The sequence below is a fragment of the Peromyscus eremicus genome, chromosome 15 (assembly GCF_949786415.1).
Source record: "Peromyscus eremicus chromosome 15, PerEre_H2_v1, whole genome shotgun sequence".
NCBI lineage: Eukaryota > Metazoa > Chordata > Mammalia > Rodentia > Cricetidae > Peromyscus > Peromyscus eremicus.
In genome coordinates, this window is record NC_081431.1 from 3,839,346 (window position 1) to 3,864,039 (window position 24,694).

Genomic DNA, 24,694 nt, shown 5'->3' on the forward strand with positions numbered 1-24,694 from the left:
TTGGAACTTGCTTTGTAGAGCAGGCTGGCCTCAAGATCCACTTGCCTCTGCCTCCTAAATGCTACCACCACCAGGCTAATAGTGACAATTTTTAAAGTGAATGTCAAAGGCAAATGTTTAAGGCAGGGGATGACAACTATTGCCTGGGTTAAGTCTAGGTCCCACGTGTACTAGAGCAGTGACACCCTCCCCTCCACCTCCGTTCCGTCACGCTGCCTCTGCTATGGAAACGGGCCACCTATGAAGTGAGGTCGTCTTCACCTTCACAGTGGACTGAGCACCTGGACTGTCATCCTGACTACAAAGCACCAGAAGAGATTCCAGGCCGAAGACAGCATCCTGCTCCAGTGACAAGAGATCTGGAAGAAAACATTAAGGTTCAGGGTGATCAGGAGAGGATTAACACACACAAACACAGAGAGAAAGATACATCAAGTCTAACACAGGAGACACAGATGTAAATGTAACGTTGCTGGAAAGGGGAATGAATGATCAAAACATGAATACCCTGTATGAAAAATTTAAAAAATAATTTTACAAAAGCACATGCAACAGTTCCCAAAATATAAAGGTTATCTTCAGGTACCTTCTTTAACTCCACCACATTACTGAAGATTACAAAATATTCACATTAAATCACCAGGTAAAGTCATGAAGTGATACATAAAGAGACACTGAAATATCACTACCAGCTCAGCTAAGGAAAACACTAGGACAGACAGACCGTGCAGGTGCACTAGCACCAGAGGCAAGCCCTGGTGCATCCTGCAGCTGCAGCACTGCACTGCCCAATGCCTGAAGGTCCCTGGGGCTGTAAACACGACAAGTGACTTAGGTCACTAAGAACATCCTGCAGTTTCCCACACCACATGCAAGAAATGCTTTTACAGACTCAAGTATTCAAACCAATCAAATGTGTGAGAATGTTTCCCAAGTTACTGTGGGACCTTGGCAAACAGTGTGAAGAAACACTGGAACTAGGAGCACAGTGCTGAGGCAGGAGGAGGAATGTTGAGCTTGTGGCCCCCATGAAGGTCAATATGAGCACTGAGGCACATTTACTGTTCAAAATGTACTTGCCATTCTTGAATGCAGGCATAAAAAATTTCTAGTCTTACAGTTAAAAAGATGTTAGGAAGACAATAAAATATATCCTCCTTGTTGTGAAAATCAGCTCAATGTTGCATTTACCTAGAGATGAGTTCTATGAAAATGAAATCATGTTCCTGAGAGCTCAACTAAGAGAAAGTACTTGCTACCTGGATAACCTGAGTTAACTTCCAGTTGCTGTGTAGGTGAATATATATCTTATGTAGGCTGTCCCTGTCCCCAGTACCACACACACCACAATGAACAGACGGAGGAAACAGGCAATGCTCCGGAAGACACTTCAACCCCACAGTGCAGTCACAAGCGCTCACACAGATCAGGCTGCTCTAAGACTCTTGCATTAAAACACCACACATCAGTGCACACATGCTAAAAACAATGGAGTGAACAACCCAACCACAGAGCTCTGTCCAAGCCTCAGTAGCCACACAAACTAGTCCTGAGTGCACTTACCTTTCTCTTGACAAGACACGGTTATATTAGTTAGCACTCTCACTCCATGAGCCGCGATGCCCCTGTTGCTATGGTAACAGCACTCTTGGGCTAATTTGACTAAATCGGAAGATCTGGGAGAAGAACCTACATTTCCTAAAGGAGCATAAAAAAGCAACATAGATTACATTTCATTCATATGGTTTAAGAACACAGTCCCTTGGAGGTTCAATTTTCTGCTTTTATGAAAAAATTTCTAGTTAACAGTATTCTCTACCTCAACTCCATTAATAATACAACACTACCATTTTCTTTTCCTTGGTGGGGGTAAAGTAGGGGTATGCCATCCATTTCTCAATGACTGTATTTTAAAATCAATATAGGCCTTTCCCCATAAAAGCATTAATGAAAATTGACTGAGAAACAGTACAAAGCCAAGACAACTCCAGGCTACATTTCAGGAGCTGATGGATTCTCATCCAAATGAATGACACCACTGTCATCTTCCTGTCAGATAAAGCAAGGTCAAAGAACGCTTTGCTTGCTTTTTCTTGCCCCAATTTGCTGGTTTTACCTCAGAAGGTTCATGTGAGAATCCATGACAGTGACCACACAGCTGTCAAGGACTCGGGATTCTGTGACTCAACTCTATTTTTATACAAGAGACCAGTTCAAAGACTTCCAGGAGCCATCATCACAGTCATGAGACCAGTTAACCACATGGCACTCTTCTACAGTATCTTAGAACTCAGATTTTCAAGTCTGATGTAAGTCCTACACTGCAAACATTTTCATTTATAAGGCTGAAGCTCTTGGTTTTAAGTGCATGAGCCTCAAGGAGAATTGGATCTGTCTTTTCTGCTCCTCTTATGACTCCTGTCCACTTCAGCTGTCTCTCAGCAAGAGGACCTTATTTCTTGACACTGCTGAATATTACAACAGGCATGAGCCAAGACGGTTCTAGACAGTGTAAGACATATAACCACGTACTGATTGGACGTGACAAGACTAGTTAGGTAAAACCCTTGTGTTTTAAGATGCACAAAATATTACAAGGCTGAAACTACACAGCCAATTTTCTTCAGAATTGTGGAAAATGAACTCCTAGGGTGTAGTCATTCTTTTTCTTGTTCACGTGATGTTTTGTAACTTGATATTTTTTCCTCTTAATATTAAAATTTACTGTAAGAAAATCTGTGAGAGAGGGAGGTAGAAAAGCCCAGAGGAAACAGAAATCTCTCCAAATCTCATAAGCCAGCATAAACTATTGCTGACTTTTTAGAATATTCCTTATATAACTTTATTTCCCTTTATGCTCATCAATGCAAACTGAAATTTTACACACCATACAGATATGTATATATTGGCCAATATCATGGTTTTTTTTTTTTTTTTTTTTTTTTTTTTTTTTTTTTCCGAGACAGGGTTTCTCTGTGTAGCTTTGCTCCTTTCCTGGATCTCACTCTGTAGACGACACTGGCCTTGAACTCACAAAGATCCTCCTGCCTCTGCCTCCCTAGTGCTGGGATTAAAGGCGGGCACCACCACCGCCCGGCAATATCATGTTTTTAAGGCATAAGGTTTTTTAACTTTTATTTAATTTATTATTATTGGTTTTTTTGAAACAGTCTTCTTATCCCTGGCTGTCCTGAACTCACAGAGATTCCCCTGCCTCTGCCTTCCAAGTGCTGGGGTTAAAGGCACGCACCATCATTCCTGGTGATTTTTTTTTTAATTTTAATTATAACTCATTTGAAATAATCTCCTAAGACAAAGTCACGGGGTTCTAGAGGCAAGGATGTTAACTGTCAGCTAAAAAAACTAAGAGTAACTGATTTAAAAAGAATTATTTGCTAGGCAAGGGTGGCCCATGCCTTTAATCACAGCACTTGGGAGGCAGAGGCAGGCGGATCTCTGTGAGTTCAAAGCCAGCCTGGTCTACAGAGCGAGATCTAGGAAAGGTACAAAGGTATACAGAGAAATCCTATCTCAAAAAACCAAACCAAGGCCGGGCGATGGTGGCGCACGCCTTTAATCCCAGCACTCGGGAGGCAGAGCCAGGCGGATCTCTGTGAGTTCGAGGCCAGCCTGGTCTCCAAAGCGAGTTCCAGGAAAGGCGCAAAGCTACACAGAGAAACCCTGTCTCGAAAAACCAAAAAAGAAAAAAAAAAAAAAAAAAAAAAAAAAAAAAAAACCAAACCAAACCAAACAAAATAATTTATTGGAAACACGCTGGGTAGCTGATGCATTGTTCATAGAGAAAGCTATGTCACATATTTCACCAGGGTCACATATCAGGCATCCTGCATATCGGACATTTACATTACGATTCATAACAGTAGCAAAATTACAGTTATGACGTAGCAACAAAAATAATTTTATGGTTGGGGGTCACCACAACATGAGTAACTCTATTAAAGGGTCGAAGCATTAGGAAGGTTGACAACCACTGGTCTAGACCATTAATGAGGTGGCCTTTGACTACCCAGTTCTGTCAAGTCTCCAGAGAACTGGAGCCATGAGTGACTCTGGACACACCAGAAATACTAGTGGAATCCAATTAAAACTGTTGAATGATGGAAGAAGAGCAAAGACAACAGTCATAGTTTTAAACCACGAAATCTCGCATACCGTGTTATACAGAACAGGTTAACAGCAAGTAGCTCACAGGATTGCTAGACAGACTGCAACACCAAGGTTAGACTATCGAGAGAGGCCAACAGCAGCCAAGATCAAAGCCCCAAACCCACACGTAATCTACCGACACACTGTGGCCTCCTTATTGGTTCTAGGTCACAGTTTATACAGACACCAGAGGGATGAGCTGTGACACACAGCCACCATGGCAGTTCCTTCAAGAAACCAAATGTCTCATGGTCACTGTCTATCACCACAATGGATTCTGCAACACTTACACTTATTACTAGTTCCCAATTCAGTCTGTTGCGGGAACCATTAGTCCAGACCACATATGGACCCTCACAGCAAAGGAGATGTAGAATTATCATGAGAGCAATAGAAACATCATGCTTTCTAGTTCCTGTCAAGACATATGGCAGGAATTCCCTTTACCCAATAAACTCACACTATGCAGTCATATAGTCATAAAAGGAACAATTAAGTGTACATTAGAGTTATTTAATTCAGTTCAAATTAACTGACTGGAAAAAGTAGCAACAGAGATGCAACAAAACTTTCATTAAAACAACAAAACACTTTAGCCTTGAGTCTACTGGATAGGCAGTCTCTCCCTAGGTACTAACAAGGCAGCTCTGGTCCAGGGCACACGCTTCTGTTACCATAGGTGCTAGTTGAGATGCCGCATCAAATTAATCATCAGCACACGACAGGTTCCCAAAGGGAAGCCTTGCCTGGCTCACAGCTTTCCAGAGGAACCTGAGACAGGAACACAGGTAAAGGAATCCTCACATTATCTTTGCCTTACCTGGAACTACACTGAAGTAATGTTTGATGGCGATGGTCCCTGATAGTGTGGAAAGAACGGACAGCATCCCTAGTTTCAAGCTATCATAAGGAGTCTGGAGGGCACATTCACAGAGTGCCTGAAATGCAAGGGAAAAATGAACATTAAAATTTAACACATCAACACATACGTATTTCTACACTCTCAAACTTATCTAAGTTGGTTAGCGTTCCCTTTGAAGACATGAAGACCAGCTGTAGTGTGGTGCTCTAGAACAGGAAAAAGGACACGGGGAAAACAGAGACCCAGAGAAAGCACAGTGTGGTGGCAGGATGGCTTGTTAGCATTAGTTCATTTATCTTTTCCTCCTCCTTTCTGGTTACATTTTCCCAGTGCTGAGGTTAAACTCGGGGTCCAGAATATTCTAAACAAGGGTTCTGCTACTGAGTTCTGACTCCCACTCCATGCTGGCCCATTCCTAATAAATGTACTGCACTAATAATGTGAATTGCTAATAAAGGGGAACTGGGTATGGGTGCTACCTTCTCAATAATTCAGTACATGTGAAACATGCCGGCTCCGGTTGGTTTGGTCGTTACTCTGCTGACAGCAGCAGCCTGAGGTACTGCAAAGACATGGTGTGGGTCTCTCCTTCACTGCACTGAACTAGCAGCATGTGCTCAGAGCACAAGGACTCTACTTCATCCTGGGGAATGTACGCCTGTATCAGGATGACTGTCTTGTTGAATTAAACTAATTCCTAAATTTCAGAAAATAAGCAAAACTTACAAGGAAAAATTAAAAATTTTGGAAATCATAAATGTAGTAAGGTCCCAATAAAACCATTAACAGGATTTGGGGAGGGATGTGATTTAGAACATCTAATTACAAATATTACATGGGAATTTTTTTTTTTTTTTTGAGACAGGGTGCTCAGGCTGGCCTTGAATTCACAGAGATCTGCCTGCCTCTGGGTGCTGGGTGGATTAAAGGCATACACTACCACTTCAGCATGGAAAACAATTTTTTTTTAAATTCAGAAAATTTCTGTCAAGAAGTAGATGCAAATACATACTAGAATTTAAAATATGTTAATGACATTTCAAATCAGATGAATCACTTAACTCGAATGAACAACTGGCCAATCATCTGGACAAAATAAAACTAAATTCTTTTCTTATGGTTAATAAAAAATACAACTATAAAAATTATTAAGAGTCGGGCTGGAGAGATGGCTCAGCTGTTAAAGGCTAGGCTCACAACCAAAAATTATTAAGAGTCAATGTGGCCGGGCAGTGGTGGCGCACGCCTTTAATCCCAGCACTCGGGAGGCAGAGGCAGGTGGATCTTTGTGAGTTCGAGGCCAGCCTGGGCTACAGAGCGAGATCCAGGAAAGGCGCAAAGCTACACAGAGAAACCCTGTCTCGAAAAACAAAAAAAAAACAAACAAACAAAAAAAAGAGTCAATGTGATGCCAGGTGTAGTGGCACATGCCTCTAATCCCAGCACTTAGGAGTCAGAGGTAGGTGGATCTTCTGTGAGTTCAAGACCAGCCTGGTCTGCAGAGCTAGTTCCAAGACAGCCTGGTCTAGACAGTGAGCTCCAGGCCAACCAGGGCTACATAGAGATCCCTCAAAAAATAAAATCAACAAAGAAAGTCAATATGGAGTAGCTGAAGATACAGCTCGGTTTGTAGGGTACATGCTTAGCATACATGAGGCCCAGGGTCCATCCCTAGCAGTATATTAACCGGGTGTGGTGGCATGCACCTGTAATCCCTGAATTTGGGAAGTGGAGGCAGGAGGATCAGAAGTACCGGTCATCCTTGATAAGATCTAGTCCTTTTAAGGACAGCCTGGGTTATGTGAGATCCTGTTATGACCCCTCCCACCAACAAATAAAACAAAACAAAACAAAAAAACAACACAAATGGTCAATATGGAAAAACCTAATTGACAAATTACATCACATGAGGTCAGTAATGGGCCAGGCAGTTCACACGAGGTTCCTGCTAATAATAAACAAAACCCAATGGAAATTGGTATAGACACACTTTATAAAAACCCACTTAAATATTGAAGGTATTTAAACTCACCCACAGTTTTCAAATTAAAGGTATTATTTTAATTCCTCTTTTGGAAACTTATGTTCACAAAGGTTTGCCAATGCCAAAAAGTCAGAGTACGAGAAATGATTCTAATTCCTACCAGTGAGGCTGGAACACAAAAGGAACACTGTACAGCTGGGAAGACCTCACCACTGTCTGCTAACAGCAATGTCCCTAAGGTGGACTGTTACTGTGACCAAAGCTTCAGAGTGCACATATAGCACATTCTCACTTGTGTGGGAAAGACAGGCACAGCTCCTTCCAAGCCAGCGGAGACATTTACTCGTGAACAGTCATCACCTCTGCAGAGGAAACCCATGGGAAGAGAAGAAAGACCTGTGTACCTCACTCACTGTCCAGCTTGAATTCTGGGAAATTACCATGTTCATGGATCTATTTTTTCTTTTCTTTCTTTCTTTTTTCTTTCTTTCTTTCTTTTTTTTTTTTTTTTTTTTTTGATTTTTTGAGACAGTGCTTCTCTGTGTAATAGTCCTAGTTGTCTTGGAACTCACTTTGTAGACCAGGTTAGCCTCCAACTCACAGAGATCCACCTGCCTCTGTCTCCCAAGTGCTGGGATTAAAGGTGTGCACCACTACTGCCTGGCTCATGGATCCATTTTCAACCAAAAGAAAAACCTACTTAAACAACTGCATCAAAAGCACAACTGCAAACATGAGCCCAGGACCAGGAAGATTCCGTAGACCGCTGTAAACGGGAGACGACAGTCAAGGTGTGCAAACAACGCTGACAATTACCCCAGGAGGGGCAGTGCTAGCTGTGCCTGAGATTCGGTGAATGAGGACGGGTCAGATAGTGGAGAGCCCTAAGAGTCAGGCAGAGAAACTCAAATAGAACGAGAAAGGACAGAAGGAAGCTGCCCAGAAGAGTAATGGCTGGCAGAGAGCTAGAGAAAACTACTCTGGCAATGGTAAAGAAGAGAGTTGAAACTTAGACACACAACCTGCAGGTTAGGCAGTGACCCAGGTGGGCAATGAGATGGCTAAACTGTAGATTACAGGATAGAGATGAGAGGTATTTGGGGCTTTGGGGAGGGAGATGCTTGGAATTGAATCCAGCCTTGTGCATGGACCACACATGACTCTACACTGACTACATTAGGAAATAGGTTGAACATGAACGATCCGATTAATATTGAATTGCAAACCTGGTGGCCAGATGTTGAGTCCATTTATGTAGACTAACACTCTATGGGGAAGAAGAGAAGCCAGTTTTAGAGGATGGACAGAAGGTAGGAAACACAAAATCCAAGAAGCAGCAGCCACTAGACATTTGGAGTCTGAGACATACTTAGACCACATCACAATTCTGGTTCTTCTGTTTGAATCTGTGATTTGAGTCACAGAAATCTTTGAATGTCAAAGTCTTTACCTGTATGTGAGAGTAAATATTTATAAAGAACTGTCGGTTTTTCATAAAGTATCTGTGGAAAAATGCAGGAAATCAGACACTGATGGCCACTGGGCAAAGGAGCTGTGTGGACAGCAGAAGCACATCACTGAACACCTCAACAGTTCAGGAATTTTCCATGAGTGCATTAGCATTAGAAAAAACTGAATCAGGGCTGGGATGTGGCTCGGTGGTAGAGTACTTGCCGATTGTGGATGAATACCACAAGAGAAATAAAATTAAAATTTAAAATAAAAGTAGGGCAACATCTAATGTCTGTAGGATTGAAGCCAGTGTTCTGCAACCTGACAAACTATGATGCCAGAAAACACACAGGCTGAGCTCAGTGGACAGGGCAGACAAGTGGAGGCTCCACACATTGGTATTGGGACACATCAGAACCACAGAACTTCATAGTGGATAAGGGGGTGATAAGTACAGAGGAAACACACGCCACAGAATGGGAAGAGTGTGTGGCCATAACTAGTAAGTGTCAGGAAAGAGAAGAGGCAGTTGGCTGTGTTGAATGCCTTAAAAACTAAAGTGATGTAGGCAGGAAAAGATGATTTAGTATTATCAACACTGATGGTCTTTTTAAATATCTCAACAAAAGTAAGAGGAAACAGATTTAAACGCAAATATATAAAAGAAGAGAAGTAATTTACAAATACAGCTTCTGAAGTCCAAACGAAACACTTTTAAAAGTGATTACTGCTTAAAACTATAGCTTTCATGTAATTTTTAAAAAGAATTCTACCATTTGAAAAACTAAGCAAAGTATGAGAAAATATTATACTTTGATAAAATTACTTACAATATTACCATCTTATCTGTTATGGAGCACATTATCAGACACTTAACCATGGTCTCAATATGCACAAAATGACTCAAAGCTTCATTGATCCAAATTGGATTTAAAAAAAAAAAAGCTTCACAGAGCAAATCACAAAGTACCTTAGAGACGTCACATTAATCACATGTCATTGATAAAATGTTTCAAATATCTAGTTCAAGGACATTCCCTATCATTCTCACCAGGATCACTTTTAATATCCACAGAGGGATCAAACAACTTCTTTAAATGGAATCTCTTTCTCACTCACCTATTGCTTTTCTCCTGATTATCTGGTCTAAATATTCACCCCCTCTACTCTGGTTCAACTCTGCTCCAGCAGAGGCCCTGTGTGGAATTTGCTGTTCTTTGCATTGGTCTCTAAATACAGGTTTCTTTTCTATCCTGACTGGGACTGGCCACCAGAGACGTGTTCCAGAAACATTATAAAAAGATCACAATCAGATTGGTGAGAAGACTTAAGAAGTAAGGGCACCTGCCACCAAGACTGACAAGCTGAGTTCACTCCCCAGAACCCACACAGTGGAAGGCAGTAACCCAATTCCTACAAGCTATTCTCTGACTTCCACATTTATGCCAAGGCATATGAGTGCCCACCCTGGCCCAACAAATAAATGCACATTCTTAAAAGGCTACATTTCTTGTAATCCCATTTATACAGCCTATATGACAAAATTGTTTTAACTTTATGACTATTATGTATGTATTACATGTATGTAACAAACAGGTAGGATGAGCATGTCACGGCACACATGTGAAGGTGAGAGCATGCCTTGGTAGTCTGTTCTCTCCTTCCACCTTCATGTGAGTTCTGGGGATTGAACTCAGGTTGTCAGGGTTACACGACAACTGCTTTTATGCGCTGGGGCAGAAATCAGACTGGGTGTTCTCAGGAGTTGGAGAAGAACGGCTCTATAGACAAATCTGAGGAAGCTTTGGGTGAGGACAAGGACCTGCTTCAGTTTGTGGCAGTGGTTAGAGAAATGAATAAGTGTATAAAAAAGTCATCAAATTGTGGACCCAGAAAGCTTTCTATAAATAAATTATACCACAGTAAGTTTTAAAAATGCATTTCAAATTAATGGCAATAATAACATTACACAACATAATTTATGGGATATGGTCAATATGTGAAACAGGAAATTAATAGCTTTAAGTGTTTCATTATTAAGCAAGAAAAATGAAAATAAAACACTGGAAAAGCACAAGAAAGCCAAGTTCCTGGCAAGTGCAGGCTGTGTGGAGCACAGCACAGGGCACTGGGTGTGCATGCCGAATCCTACCTCAGCACTGTTGAAACCAACCAACCAGAAAGAAAGGAGGCAGCAGGAGGGTATGCAGAGATGGACAATATTAAGAATAAAGTATGTGTGCTATAAACTGAAACATTATGAGCTGGAGAGACTCCCATGCAACCTACTCACAAAGAGGCAGAAAACGTCACAGCGATGACCAGAGTAAAGGGACATGTTCTCAGAATGTTTCCCGGATAGTCTCAGACTCAGGTGAATTTATGGCACAGTAGCTATGCCCTCTGTGACTGTTTCTAGCTACTACAGAACGTGGAAAGATAAAGCACCCAGTTCATTTTAATAAGACTGTGTAGACTCAACTCTAAAATTTCCTGAAGTCCGGGAAAAGGAAAGGTCCAAAATTATCTTACCCGTCATATAGCTTTTCAAAGAGCCTTAGAAACGTTTTTGTCTATAGCCAGGAGGTGGTGGGGCACGCCTTTAATCAGCACTCAAGGAGAGGCAGGCAGATCTCTGTGAGTTAAAGGCCAGTCTGGTCTACAGAGTGAGTTCCAGGACAGCCAGCGCTACACAGAGGAACCCTGTCTCAAAACACCTCCCCGCCACTGCCACCAAAAAAGAAAGGAAGAAATACATTTGTCAGACATCACAGCACACTGCTGCCCTCAATCTCTCAACTCCCTGGCAATACTCTGCTTCTAAGTGTAACTTTGTTTCTGTTTCTGCAAACCTCTTTCCTCTCATTCTCATCCACACACAATCACTATTTTTTCCTAATTAACTGAAATGAATAAATAGGGCTGGTGAGATGCTCAGTGGTTAAAGACACTTGTCCTTAAGCGTGATAACTGGAGTTCAATCCCTGGAACTCTCATGGTGGATGGAGAACATCAGCTCCCATAAGTTATTGTCCTCTGATCTCCATGTGCACATACATGCTCATCCTCCAGATAAATAAGTATGAAAATAAATGAGGAAAATCAGAAGGTGCTTTTTGTTTTGTTTTTATAAGTTGGTACCACCTGCCCACCCACCCACTTATATTAGCGCCATCACCCTGTTCTCTTCCTGACCCTGTGTGAAGTAGGTGGAACCACCCAGTACACTGGTTCCCTTCCAGGCCCATCTACTCAATGACACTGCCCTTGTATGCCTCCTCTCTGGCCACTTCCACCTGTATGAAGCACGGTGTCCTCTTCCCAGCTGACAACAGCAGCAAAACCATTTCGTGTTGGTAAAGACAGAGCCAGGCTCCAGTCCTCTGGGAGAATGCAGGTGCAGTATGGTATGACTTACACTCTGACTCTCAGCCAATAGGCCAGGAGCAACAGTATCTCATGACTACTAATTTATTAAACATTTATTATAATAAAGAACTTTCAAATAAAGTAGTCCATGTTGCATTAGTCAGATCCAAGGTCCATGCATCTCAATGACTTCTATTCAGTTAGAATAGTCATTTTGAAGCTGTGGAACTTCACATTGGATTTTACACTTTCACTATTTTTATGCATTTATTCACCAAACATTAAAAAATCCATGACAGAGTTAAGGCTAGGAAAACTGTTAGCTTTACAGTCTTTCTCTTAGAACTCAAGTATCCTTGAGCTGCTCCTATCAGGCTCTCCAGATGGTGTCTCTCTCACTGTTATCCACATCTTTTCTACCATGTTCTTTCGCTAGCAAGTTATCCAATCTGGAGGCTTTAAACACCATCTGTACCCTGGTGACTCTCATTTTGCAACATCAGCTATTCTGCCCTCTGAACTCCAGAAATAGATGTCCTTAACTTCTCCAATTGGATGCCTCTTTTTTTTTTTTCTTTCTCAGTGTCTTATGTATGCAGATTTTTTCTTTCTTTTACTGTTTGATGTCCTACATATACACAATACACTGTGAAAACAGTCACCTGTTACCCTCTCTTACGCCCCACCTACTCCTACAGACCTTCTTCCTGATGTGTCCCCTTCCTACTTTCGTGTCCTATCATTTGGGCAGCTCTTGTGCAGGGAACCAAGGCTGCTGTATGTTCATGATCACACTGGCCATGTCATATCCAGAACAACTCAAACTCTTACTCTTCCCTTCAGGAAATGAGACTCCAGTTTACTGATTCTAATGGCGACTCCATTTATGGAAGGCAAAAAAATCTTAGAGCAGTGATTCTTAACCTTCCTAACGCTGCAAACCTTTAATAGAGTTGTTTATGCTGTGGTGACCCTCAACCATAAAATTTTTGTTGTTACTTCATAACTGTAATTTTGCTGTTATAAATAGTAATGTCAATATCTGTGTTCTCTGATGTTCTTAGGTGACCTCCGTGAAAGGGTTGTTTAATCCAACAAAAAACAAACAAACAAACAAACAAAAAAAACCCAGGAGGGTCATGACCCAGTGGTTGAGAAGTACTGTCTACCTTTATTTTATTTGATTTATTTAAAAAAACATACATCACTGTGGGGGAGAGGAAGGGGCTGCAGAGATGTCTCAGCAGTTTAGAGTAACTTGCAGAGGACCTGTGTTTGGTTCCACACACTGGGTGGTTCACAACCTCCTGGATGTCCAGCTCCAAAAGGATCTGATGCCTTCTGGCCTCAGACATCATTTGCACTCCCGTGAACACACATTCAGATGTCAAATAAGCAAGACAATTATCTGATGACAGAGGGACTAAAATACACATGGCAAGACACAAGTGTACAAGGGTTTTGCTCTGGTCTGTTGAAATTTAAACCACACTGTGAATATTAGGGGCAGAAACTTCATCTGACCATGGTACACCCTGGCTCAGGTAACTTAGGGTTTCTTTTCCTTAAGTACTGTGTACCTGAATATTCTCCTTACTCCAGGTGTGTGGTGTCTTACTAGCAAGTAGCTTCAGATCCTGCACAGCAAGTCTCTTCACTGCTTTCCTGGGGTCATTCTTCAAATACTGCAACAGAAGTTGGATCTACAAAGACAGCAAAGTCACTCTGTGAACGGTGTCAGTGGGGACAGTGCTACCTAGACTTTCACATTACAGAGAGAACCCCTTCAGATCAGAGCTCTCACTATTAGCTAAGGACTAAGGTTTGAACTTCTTTCTCCTGATACACAAATGGTACCATAGGATCTAGCATTAAGATACGCCATCCTTTCTTTCCTAATAACAACATACCCTTCCACATATTTCCTAGTGTTTCTTTGTCCTACAGGGCTCACAAGAATAGCACTGTAAATATAAATGTAAAAACAGAGGAATTCAACTGACCTTTATCAAAGAGACCTTAACATTATTAAAACTTAGGGTTGCTTCTTACTTTTTATCACAAACTAAATGTGTACATTTACAGATAAGCAGTAAAAGAAAGTGGAAATTACCTGCTTGGGTGTGTCAACCAAAGAGGAGGCTGCAAGCAGAGTGAAAGTGTGCAAGGACACGATGACCATTTTGGTGGAGGGGTAGGCCGTGACCAGCTGCTGCAGGAGCTGGCGGGCACTGGAGGCCAGGATGGCGTCGTGGTGCATGTGCTGCAGGATGGGGATCAGCTTCAGCTTCAGGTCCACTGGTGTGGCTAAGCCTGAACACAACAAATGGTTTCAGGTGTCTGATCACAACTTCATGATAGTTCACATTTTTTTAAAACTAAAAATAAGAAAGGTCTGACTTAATTAGCAAAGTTTCATTTAAAAACAATTAGTACAAGCTGGGTGGTGGTGGCACACACCTTTAATCCTAGCACTTGTGAGGCAGAGGCAGGCGGATCTGATCTCTTTTGAGTTCGAGGCCAACTTGGTCTACAGAGTAAGGTCCAGGACAGCCAGGGCTACAGAGAGACCCTGTCTCAAAATAAACAAACAAACAATTACCACAATATATCATAATGGTTGTAACATTAAAGATAATTAACTAGAACTACTCAGTAAGTTCAGTAGTTTTTCAGAAAGTATGGTAATAGAAATTGCTTTATTTATTAGTCTTTGGAGACAGGGTCTCTATGTGGCCCTGGCTGACCTGGAACTTGCTATATAGACTGGCTGGTCTTGAACTCATAGAGCTCTGCCTCTGCCTCCGAAGTGCTGGGATTATTAAAGCTGTGTGCCACCATGCCTGGCACACTGCCTTTAAAAGGCACAGTAGGGGCCAGCAAGATGTTTCTCCTGCTTAGTTCCTGCCCCTGGGCCCTAGAAGGCTGTAAGAACTACTGGGAGTTGGGCCACATCAGCCACTAGCAGGAGCTAGCTAGCCCTTAAGTGGTTCCTCTAGAAAACTCCCCTTGAATTATCTGTTTTCAGAGATCATATGTAACACAGCAGGCCTTGCTTATATACCTACTCAGGGGCTGGAGAGATGGCTCAACTGTTAAGAGCACTGGTTGCTCTTCCAGATGACCTGGGTTTGATTCCCACCACCCAAATGGTGGCTCATAACCTTCTGTAATTCCAGTTCCACAGGATCTGATGCCCTCTTCTGGCCTTCATGGGCACCAGGCATGCAGGTGGCGCACAGACATACATGCAGGTATAACACCCTTACACATAAAATAAAAATTTGAAAAACAAAATATAAAACCCTGCTCAGTGAATGGGTGTTCATTCTGATGTCACAAAGCTAGCCTCACAGGAACACCATTTTGGTGAAAGAAAAAAGAGGAAGAAAAGGACAAGCTAAAGCTCTACCTTGTTCTCTGAGTGCTTTTTAAAATTATTTAAGTGAACAAATTCTCTACCTTTAAATTACAAATAAAATACAGCTTTCCCAGAGCATACTCTAGAGAGGCAAAACAGCACAAAGGTTAAAAGCAACAGACTCAAGACCAAACGGCTTGATACTCTTTAGTTGTGTGACCTTGAACAGATCTCCTGTGTGTGGAAAGATCTAACACATCACCAAGCTGCATGGCACAGCAATGCCACTTCTCAGAAGGGAAAGCGAACAGTGCTCCTGAGAACATACAATGCTGTAGTCAGAGCTCCTTTAACAAGTGCTGTAAAGGTAATATGGGATTAACACATGAGCTATCCTGTAGGTGAAACTAAGTCATGATACAGAATTGGGACCTGATTTTGGTTGCAAAACCCTGGAGGGATGTTATCAGACAGAAGCCCTGGCTCTGGGTTCTGCTGGCACTGACATCCCCTCTCTGCATTCCCTCAGGTTACTGCATTAGGGCTCTGGGATCAACCAGGTAAAGCAGAAGTCCTCCTACTGTCCATCATGTCACCTGTGCTTGGGATTCACCCCATCAGTTCTCTCTGCAGCGCTTTATACATCCTGTCTACTGTACCTGTCTACTGCTCACTCAGCTCCTGACTACAACTCAGGACACATGACAGAAAGGGCCTTGCTTCATTTCTGTACCTAAGTACCTTGGGCATTTTTGGCACATAGAAGATTCTTAGTATTATTTTAAATGACTAGCACACAGTAAATACCTAATAACCATGAACAGCCATTATTAACAGGATTCCTATTAAGTCTCTTCATATTACTAAATAAAATGTACATACCTTGAATCATTTCACTGATTTTGTTACATATTCCTACAGCAAAATCCCTTTGGAAAGAGAAAATTGAAACAATTGGCAACAACATTGAAAATCAAAAAATTAAATGTAATTAAGTTTTATAAGTGCAAAGAACACAATTATCACAGAAGCAAGACTCCAAAATGGCAGCTAAGACCGCAGGTTCTGACAGCGTCCTTCCAGTCCTGCACTGAGGGAGACGCAGACCTGTGGAGGCTGCTTCAGTCTACTTCTCAGCAACCCCATCGGAAGGAACCGAGGTCATCACTACCACATATGTGAGGATATACCTTAACACACAAACTCTGACTACATAAGTAATGAACAGCCAGTCCTTAGCATTGAAGGCGCTGAGATGCACTAGGAAATACAGACAGACTATTCAAAGACCAAACTACTTAAAAGAAGCTAGTTCTAAGACATAGATTCTTGACTCTAACAGAAATATCACCCAATATCAAAAACTTAATACCATGAGCATTTGGGATAAAATGTTATATAATATGGGAGAAAATATAATCAAAGTTGGCTTATGCAGCCCAACTAAGTGATGTGCAGGTTTTGCAAGTACAACCTGCAGTTAAATGCAAGTCTAAATAAAGTATTTCCTGCTGCTAAGGTATGTTCTGCTCAATTCAAATCAACAGTGGTTCTCCACACACTAGACAATGTGAAGACTTCATCTCTTGACAGCTAATGCAATGTGTGCTTTCTTCTGCTTTCTAGAATTTTCTTTGTTATTTTGTGGTGCTAGAAATCAAATCCAGGACTTAGCACACACTGAGCAAGGCATCTACCATTAAGCTGCATCCCTGGTCCTAGAAATGTCTTGGGTGATGAGTTTAATGTATGTTCATGATTGACCCAGTGTGCTGAATTCTTCAAGTATACTTGAAGAATATCTTAGACCACCCATTCTAACCTGCAGAGTGTTGCTATGCATCAATTGTTCAAGATTTTGGTATCATGAAGCTTTCCCAGTGTCAATGCAAAAACATACCAAGTTGTACAGCACTATCACTCAAGCCAAAGAGCTGCCATCTTCATGAATTCGGTTGTGCTTGCTGCCATTCCCTCATAGAAAGGAGAGACAGGGAGGGTCCTAGCATCCTTACCTGAGCATCCAGCCACTGCTCCCAAACATGCAATTCTGTCCTAACTGCATGTGGCCTCGGAGTCTCAGGAAAGAGCTAGAGCATATGCAAGGAGAAGATTAGGGGAAAGGGACTCCATCTACAGGTATGGGGACACCATCATCCACGCTGAAGACTTTTCAGTGTGGTCTCTTTGGGGACACCACACTCCTGTCAAGCTCTCACCCGGGTTCCTCAGGGGAAACTGGTGAAATGGAACTTAGGATAGTCTTTGGGACCTTATAGGAGGGGCAGATGCTGCCTAGTCCCACCAGGGAGAAACTTCTTGCAGTATACTTTGCCTTGCTTTGTGGTAAAACTTTGAAATCTTTTTCTCAAACTTTTTTTGTATAATTAAACAATACCTTTGTATAAAAGAAAATGTTTCGCAAAGTATTTCTGTTATACTTAAGGGAGACTCATTGGTTTGAAAGAGAAAGACTTCTCTTCTCAGCCTGTGGTTATACCAGAGATGGAGTTGCTGAAAAGATGAATGGGGTTCCTAACTCAGTCCATGCTGAACCTACCCAGCAGTTTGCAACCACCTGTAACTCCAGTAACTCCAGGGAATCCAACGACCTCTTCTGGCCTCTGTGGGCTCCAGGCACATGTGCAAATACCGCGGGGTAAAGCGGGAGGTGCCCCAGCCATGCAAGCAAACACCCAAGCCGAGAGAGGCTGACAGCCTAGGGTGCCAGCGCCCACTCTAGTCTGTGAAGAAGAAATCAAGCACTGCCCGTCTCCAGTGAGGGGCTAGGGTGTTTATCTGCAACCTTCAGAATCAGTACCGCCTGATCGAAGAATATTTTCTTTCACGTGAATTCTTGACAACAAATACTTTTTGTGTTGAATTTTTCAAAAATCAGTAACATTTGTTTTCATCTCCTGGTTATGCAGGAATGATGACACTGGCATCACCCATCCATCACGTGTGGTGAAATGACACTGAGGAGCAATCCTGATGAGGGAGCAGGACCCAGGCAATGGCAGCAGCTATGCCACCAGCTGCTGCGTCCTTCCTCACGGCAAACTCACATTCGACAGAGAACGCAGGCAGCTGCATATAATGTTCTTAGCAAAACGGAAAGTAACTCGTTGCATTAAATTTCAAAAACATATGGTGGTATACTTCAGACACAGTACTTCAAAACCAACTGTGTGGGTTAGGTTATAGATAGTGTGTTTTCCTGGGACACAAAGTTACTCAAACTTGCCTTTTTTGCCAAAGAATTTCCTTGGAAGATGAGTTAAAGTCAGATGGTAACTTTAGACAAATAACAGAATCTTTTATGTCAATTACAATACTTTAGCTTTCAGCAAAGTAACAACTACAGAAAATGTACTTGTCACCATGAGCATGAAAGTTTGGTCCTTAAAGTCTTTTCTGATGGAACTGGTGGCATTCTTCTCCAATGCAGTCCATACACAGCAGGACATTTGCAGGATCTGAGTAACACAAGTGAGCCAGTGTTTCCTAACAGACTAACTCACAGGTATTAAATCATCACAAACCTAGGAAGGCTTCATAAACCTCTCCTCTTCCCACTATTATCTGTGGGAGATTGGAATTTCTTCACATACTTTAATCAAAATAGCATATTTTGACAGATGTTGGTGCAGAAGTAGATGAATGAGAATTTAGCCAGGCCTTCAAGACTTTCGTAAAAATGTTAAGGACATTTTTCTCACAAAATTTTTTTTAAATAAATACTTTCATAAAAATATTTTACATTAACATATTTTGGATCTGATATTCTTCATATGGATAAACATTTTAAAAATTAGCTCCTTAAATTTCTAATAGAGTAAGTATCTATGAACACATTTTTAAGAGTGTAAAAGGCAGGCCAGATGTGGCCGAGCACGCTTGAAGCCCTAGTAATTGGGACCTGAGGCAGGACGATCCCAAGTTTGAGGTCAGCCTGAGCTCCACAGTGAGATGCTACCTCAGAGCCCCACACTCCCCACAAAAGAAAAAGCATAAAGGAACCTCTTCTTCAGCATTCAGCTTTGGCCATTCGCCATCTCTTCAGAGAGGTCTCAACCAACACACCTGCTCAAGCGGCCCGCGTGGCACTGCCACAGCACCAGTTAATTCTAATTGTGCCAACAGAGCTTTGACTTTTTTGTTACTTGTGTTTAGAATAATCTCTAAATCTAGCGGATTGTTGGAGCATGGTCCAGGAATGGAGTTGTGTGAGGAGAATTCTGAGTGCTTGTGAGAACACTCCAAGAAAACAGGACAAGGGTTTTGTGATCTGTCTCTTCAAAACATGGAATTGTTTCTGGAATGTGTTTTCATGCTCTTCCCAGGTGTGGCAGATAGGAGTTGAGATAACTTCAAATTACTCATTATTGCTTTCTATTGTTACTCAAACGTTTAAACTATCCTTTGTATGCCTCTATGGAAAAACATGCTTTTGCCAAGTGTGGTTTCCCCTTGTGGTTGCATACAGCTTGAACTCATGAGAACTTTACTCAGGTGAGACTTAGTCCACCTCATTTACCGGCTCCCTCTCCCAGGTCCCACCCCTTCTAGAGCAGAGACAGTGACTACATCAAAACATTTTATAACACTCCAAACTTTAAAAATCTGGTTTAAGCCAGGCGGTGGTGGCACACGCCTTTAATCCCAGCACTCGGGAGGCAGAGCCAGGCGGATCTCTGTGAGTTTGAGGCCAGCCTGGGCTACCAAGCGAGTTCCAGGAAAGGCGCAAAGCTACACAGAGAAACCCTGCCTCAAAAAACAAAAACAAAAAACAAAAAAAAATATGGTTTAAGCCCTCCGAGCCCAAAAGATGCAGAGTAGGAGCCTGCTGACTTTTCTGTTTTGGTCTAATAATAAATTCTCGGTGTCAGTATTGAAACTGCTGAGACTACAGGAAGTCACCTGATGTTCTGGCCTAGCTGTACACCCCACCCGTGACCCTGTCAAATCAGGTCTGACAGCCAGGTGTCTTGCATCATAGCAGTGGCTGGTGCCACTGGACAGCTGTCCCTTTCTGATGAGGCCAGGCTCTTTAGCTAATGACTGGAAAAGGACACCACTCTGACTACACTCCCCTCAATCCTAAAAGCACCTGGAGTTGGCCAGTTCCTTCGTTCAGGGCCAGGACAAGCTCTTCTACTACACAATCTTAACCCTTTTAGAGCGAGTGAGATGCAGCTACAGCAGCACAGATTAAGTAAGTTCTCCTCCTCCTCCTTTATTCAAGACAGGGTCTCACTCTGTAGTTCTGGTTGGCCTGGAACTCACAGATATCCACTTACCTCTGCCTCCTGAGGTCTTGGATTAAAGGTATACATCTCTATGTGCAGCTAATTAAAATATTAAGGTTTCATTTGGCCAGTTACTCTGATTTCAATAAGACCTAGAACTGACAGAAATAGTACACAGCCACCCATGTTGGTGGAGATACATGATCTCAAGTCTATTTCTTCAAGAAGAGATAAAAACTGATCTAAAAGTACCAGGCTCTGTTGACTCCCCATGAGAGACCTTGCCTTGGAGGAGGTGGGAATGGGGGATGGGGGAGGGGAAGGCTGGGGGGTGGGAGGAGGGAGGAGAGGGGGATCTGTGGTTGGTATGTAAAATGAATAAAGATTTCTTAATAAAAAAATTATGTATTTTCTTAGTTTACACTCTGATACATAAGTGCTTCAGGCTTTCCTCTTAGACTAATCTGGTATTATATAATGCAAACACGAGTATATAGTATATCTCACTGGGGATAGTGTTATATAGTAATTTCCTCCGAACTGAAACATTCTGTACTTAAAACCACCTAAGACTCAGAAAGCAAAACAAACTTAAAGAGCTCAGGAGGTACACAACTGACAAGTATCAGGAAGCTCCTGAAACTCAGAAAAACCATAAGTACGCATCAAGGTTTGTGGTGGTATTGTGTTCCCCAAAATATTGTGCACCCTAATAAACTTATCTGGGATCAAAGACAGAAAAGCCACAATATTAAACATAGAGGATAGGCAGTGGTAGCACACGCCTTTAATCCTAGCATTCCAGAGGCAGAAATCCATCTGTTCACGAGCGAGTGATCCACCGATAAGAGTCCTTGAACTCTCTCTTCAAAGTTCTTTTCAACTTTCCCTTACGGTACTTGTTGACTATCGGTCTCGTGCTGGTATTTAGCCTTAGATGGAGTTTACCACCCGCTTTGGGCTGCATTCCCAAGCAACCTGACTCCAACCCGACTCCAGGAAGACCCAGGGCTCACACCGTCCACGGGTTGGGCCTCGATCAGAAGGACTTGGGCCCCCCACGAGCGGCGCCGGGGAGTGGGTCTTCCAGACGCCACATTTTACGCGTGTGCGGCGGGGATTCAGCGCTGGGCTCTTCCCTGTTCACTTGCCGTTACTGAGGGAATCCTGGTTAGTTTCTTTCCTCTGCTGACTAATATGCTTAAATTCAGCAGGTCGCCATGTCCGATCTGAGGTATATAAGCAGAACTTGCTGGATCTCCTGCTGGCTCAGGTACAGGATGCTCCAGGGCACAGCTTTCCTGAATCATCACCCATGCTGGGGTGGGCTTTTGGGGGGATGCTAGCTGAGTCACCTATGCTCTCCTAAGTAATCCCTCACTCATACTCCTATAGGTAACCCCAATAAACTCCTCTCAGTGAAACACCACTTTGTCTGTCACCAGTGTCCTATCTAGAGCGAAAAAATGTTCACCTAAAAATGATCCTGATACATAAATTTAATCACTAAATTATCGATTTATCCAAATTGCGAGACTGAACTTAGAAAACTGCTTCTGGAGTGACTGGATAGTTACCCTGGAGGCATTATCAGATGATAACTGCTCACAGCACAGTCCCTATGCAATGCAAGTTCTCACTGCACCAGTACTCACTCACTCTCAGTAACAAAAAAAGATGGCTGGGGGTTGGTCAGCAGCTGAGAGTGTTTGCTGCTCTTCCAAAGGAACTGTGTACATGTATGAAGCTGTCCAAGAACAAACTTTAAAAAGTACAGATAGGGACAAACCTTTGGTATATGTCCTGAGTTGTCTATCCATAAAAATAAACGTTGATCATATAAACAACAGCACCCTTGAAGGTTATCAGTGCACCTTGTTCATATTAGCTAAGTTCTTAGAAATAAATTTCATTGGTCAAGGGATGCACATGTTTATGGCCTTTCACACACATCACCAGAAATGGTCCTCAGAAAACAAAGTTAGTTTTGGTTATTAATCAGGGGATATTTTTTTATAACAAATAAGTCCAAAATGGTAATAATACCATGGTCAACATTCTACTTGTAAATATATGGGGCTAGGCTGTGCATAGTGACTGACACCTTTAATCCCAGCACTCAGAGGCAGAGGCAGGAGGATCTCTGTGAGCTTAAGGCCAGCCTGGTCTACACAGCGAGTTGCTACTACAGTTGGAGCTACACAGTGAGACTCTGTCTCAGAAAACAACAACAAAATTACGAAGCCGGAGAGCTGACTCAGTGGTTAGGAGCACTTACTGCTCTTACAGAAAACTCCAGTTCAGTTCTTGGTACCCACATCGTGAGGCTCACAACCACCTGTGACTTTAGCTCCAGGGGATCCGATGCCTTCTTCCTGCCTCCACAGGAATAAAATAATAAATACTACTGAACTGGGGAGATAGCTCAGCTGGTAACTGTCTAGCTTGAGGATCTGAATTCAATCCCCAAAAGATGTGTTGAAAAACAGCCAGTTATGGTATGCCTACAATCTCAGTACAGAGTGTTGGAACACAGTCCGAGAATGGAGCTGTATGAGGGGAATTCTGAGTGCTTATAAGAAAACTCCAAGAAAACAAGATAAGAGCCTTGTGACCTGTTTCTTCAAAACACAGAATTGTTCTTAAAATATGTTTTCATGCTCCTTCCAGATGTAGCAGGTATGAGTGAGTATACTTCAGCTGTTGTTATTTATATGCTTCTATAGAAAATTATGTTTTTGCAACATGTGGCTTGTCCTTCTGATTGTATACTTTATTCAGGTGACTCTTGTTAAGTCTCAGTGTATAAATTGTCTGATGCTCTGAATAAAGTTGGCTATTGCATGAGTCTTTAAGTCTGCCTCATTTTAAGGCCCTGCTTGCCCAGGTTCACTCCACCAACTAAAACAGTAAATGTCGGGCGTGACACACAGGTGGATCCTTGGAACTTGTTGGCCGGCATGCATGGTAAGTTGCAGGCCAGTGACCCTGTCTCAAAACAAAAAGGTAAACACCACCTAAGAACTATGACAAACTTGAGGTTGTCCTCTGGTCTCCACATACATGTACAGGCATGCATGCACCACACACACACACACACACACACACACACACTCTGTTCTAAGATAGCAGTGTAGCACAGTGTTGCACATCCTGAATATGTCAGTCAGTTTTATTCCAAGTTACTTTCCTTGCCAAACTGTGCAGGGTCTAAGGCAAAACAGCTGAGCAATAGAAGACAATCGGAAAGTAGCAATTTTGGATTATGCAGGTGTTTGCGCTCTTCAATAGATATCTAAAGCTATCAATAGCAGCTTCCCCAAACCAGCTATGAGGACCTTGTCTTTCTAGGACCAACATTTGTATTTTCTTCCCCTAATATGTTTTAAGACTTCTTGGAAAATACACCTCCTTATTTACATCTTTCTATAATACAGATATTGATTAGTTAGTTTTTCAAAAACTCCCCTGGGAGCCAAATTACTAAAAGGCCTAAGCTTACTTTGACTGTGCAGAGAAGTTCGCGGCTGCAAAAACAGCAGCTTCAACTTCTACGTTATCGTGGGAATCCAAACTCTGTCGAATACTGTGATGGGCATTCTTCCTCTCAGGGATGATTGATGCCAGACTTCCCAACATCCTACAGAAACAGAGAAACCTAAGATCACAAATATAGTTAAGGAAAAGGAAGCCAAGCTAGATTATTAACTCAGAAAGTTTAGGTCATTCTATAAACTTCAGGTTAAAAATTACTAATTTTAGGAATCTAGCAATGACTCAAATCTAAGCACATCCGTATGCTGAAGTACATCAGAAATATTAAAAGAGCTAACCTAGCATTAACTAAATTTCCTTCCCCTCTCCCACCTCCTCTCCTTCCTTTCTTCCTGGCCCTGGGATTGAACTCAGGGCTTTATATATGCAAGGCAAGTGCTCCACCCCTGAAACACATGCCCTCTTTACCCTGCCTCTGACACATACAAGCTACATTTCCAAAGAATCATTCTGAAGTACATCTCAGGTATCAGAGCCCAGAAAAGAACTTTTGAATTATTAAAGCATCCCAAACATCAATATTCTAGTGTTGCATAAAGAAGTCCACTTTAACAAAGTATTAGGAATACAACATATCTGCTATTAAGCAGAAACACAAAGTACAACAGACATCCCAGATTTTTTATTCCACATCACTAAATACCAGCATGATGCTTTTTTAATCTACCACATCAGTAGAAGATCTTCCCGAG

The 24,694-nt window shown here is 42.2% G+C and overlaps 1 protein-coding gene across 1 annotated transcript in view; it reads right to left on the reverse strand.

Annotated features, from left to right (window-relative positions):
• Ints7 (integrator complex subunit 7) overlaps nt 1-24,694 on the reverse strand; it is a 60,314-nt gene that overhangs the window by 24,513 nt on the left and 11,107 nt on the right. Inside the window, exons 4-10 of the mRNA XM_059280631.1 lie at nt 23,950-24,087; nt 16,078-16,124; nt 13,948-14,147; nt 13,415-13,537; nt 4,988-5,105; nt 1,564-1,698; nt 262-359 (exon numbers count right to left, since the gene is read on the reverse strand). Coding sequence (XP_059136614.1) covers nt 262-359; nt 1,564-1,698; nt 4,988-5,105; nt 13,415-13,537; nt 13,948-14,147; nt 16,078-16,124; nt 23,950-24,087 — 859 coding nt within the window. The remainder of the gene's footprint in view (nt 1-261; nt 360-1,563; nt 1,699-4,987; nt 5,106-13,414; nt 13,538-13,947; nt 14,148-16,077; nt 16,125-23,949; nt 24,088-24,694) is intronic.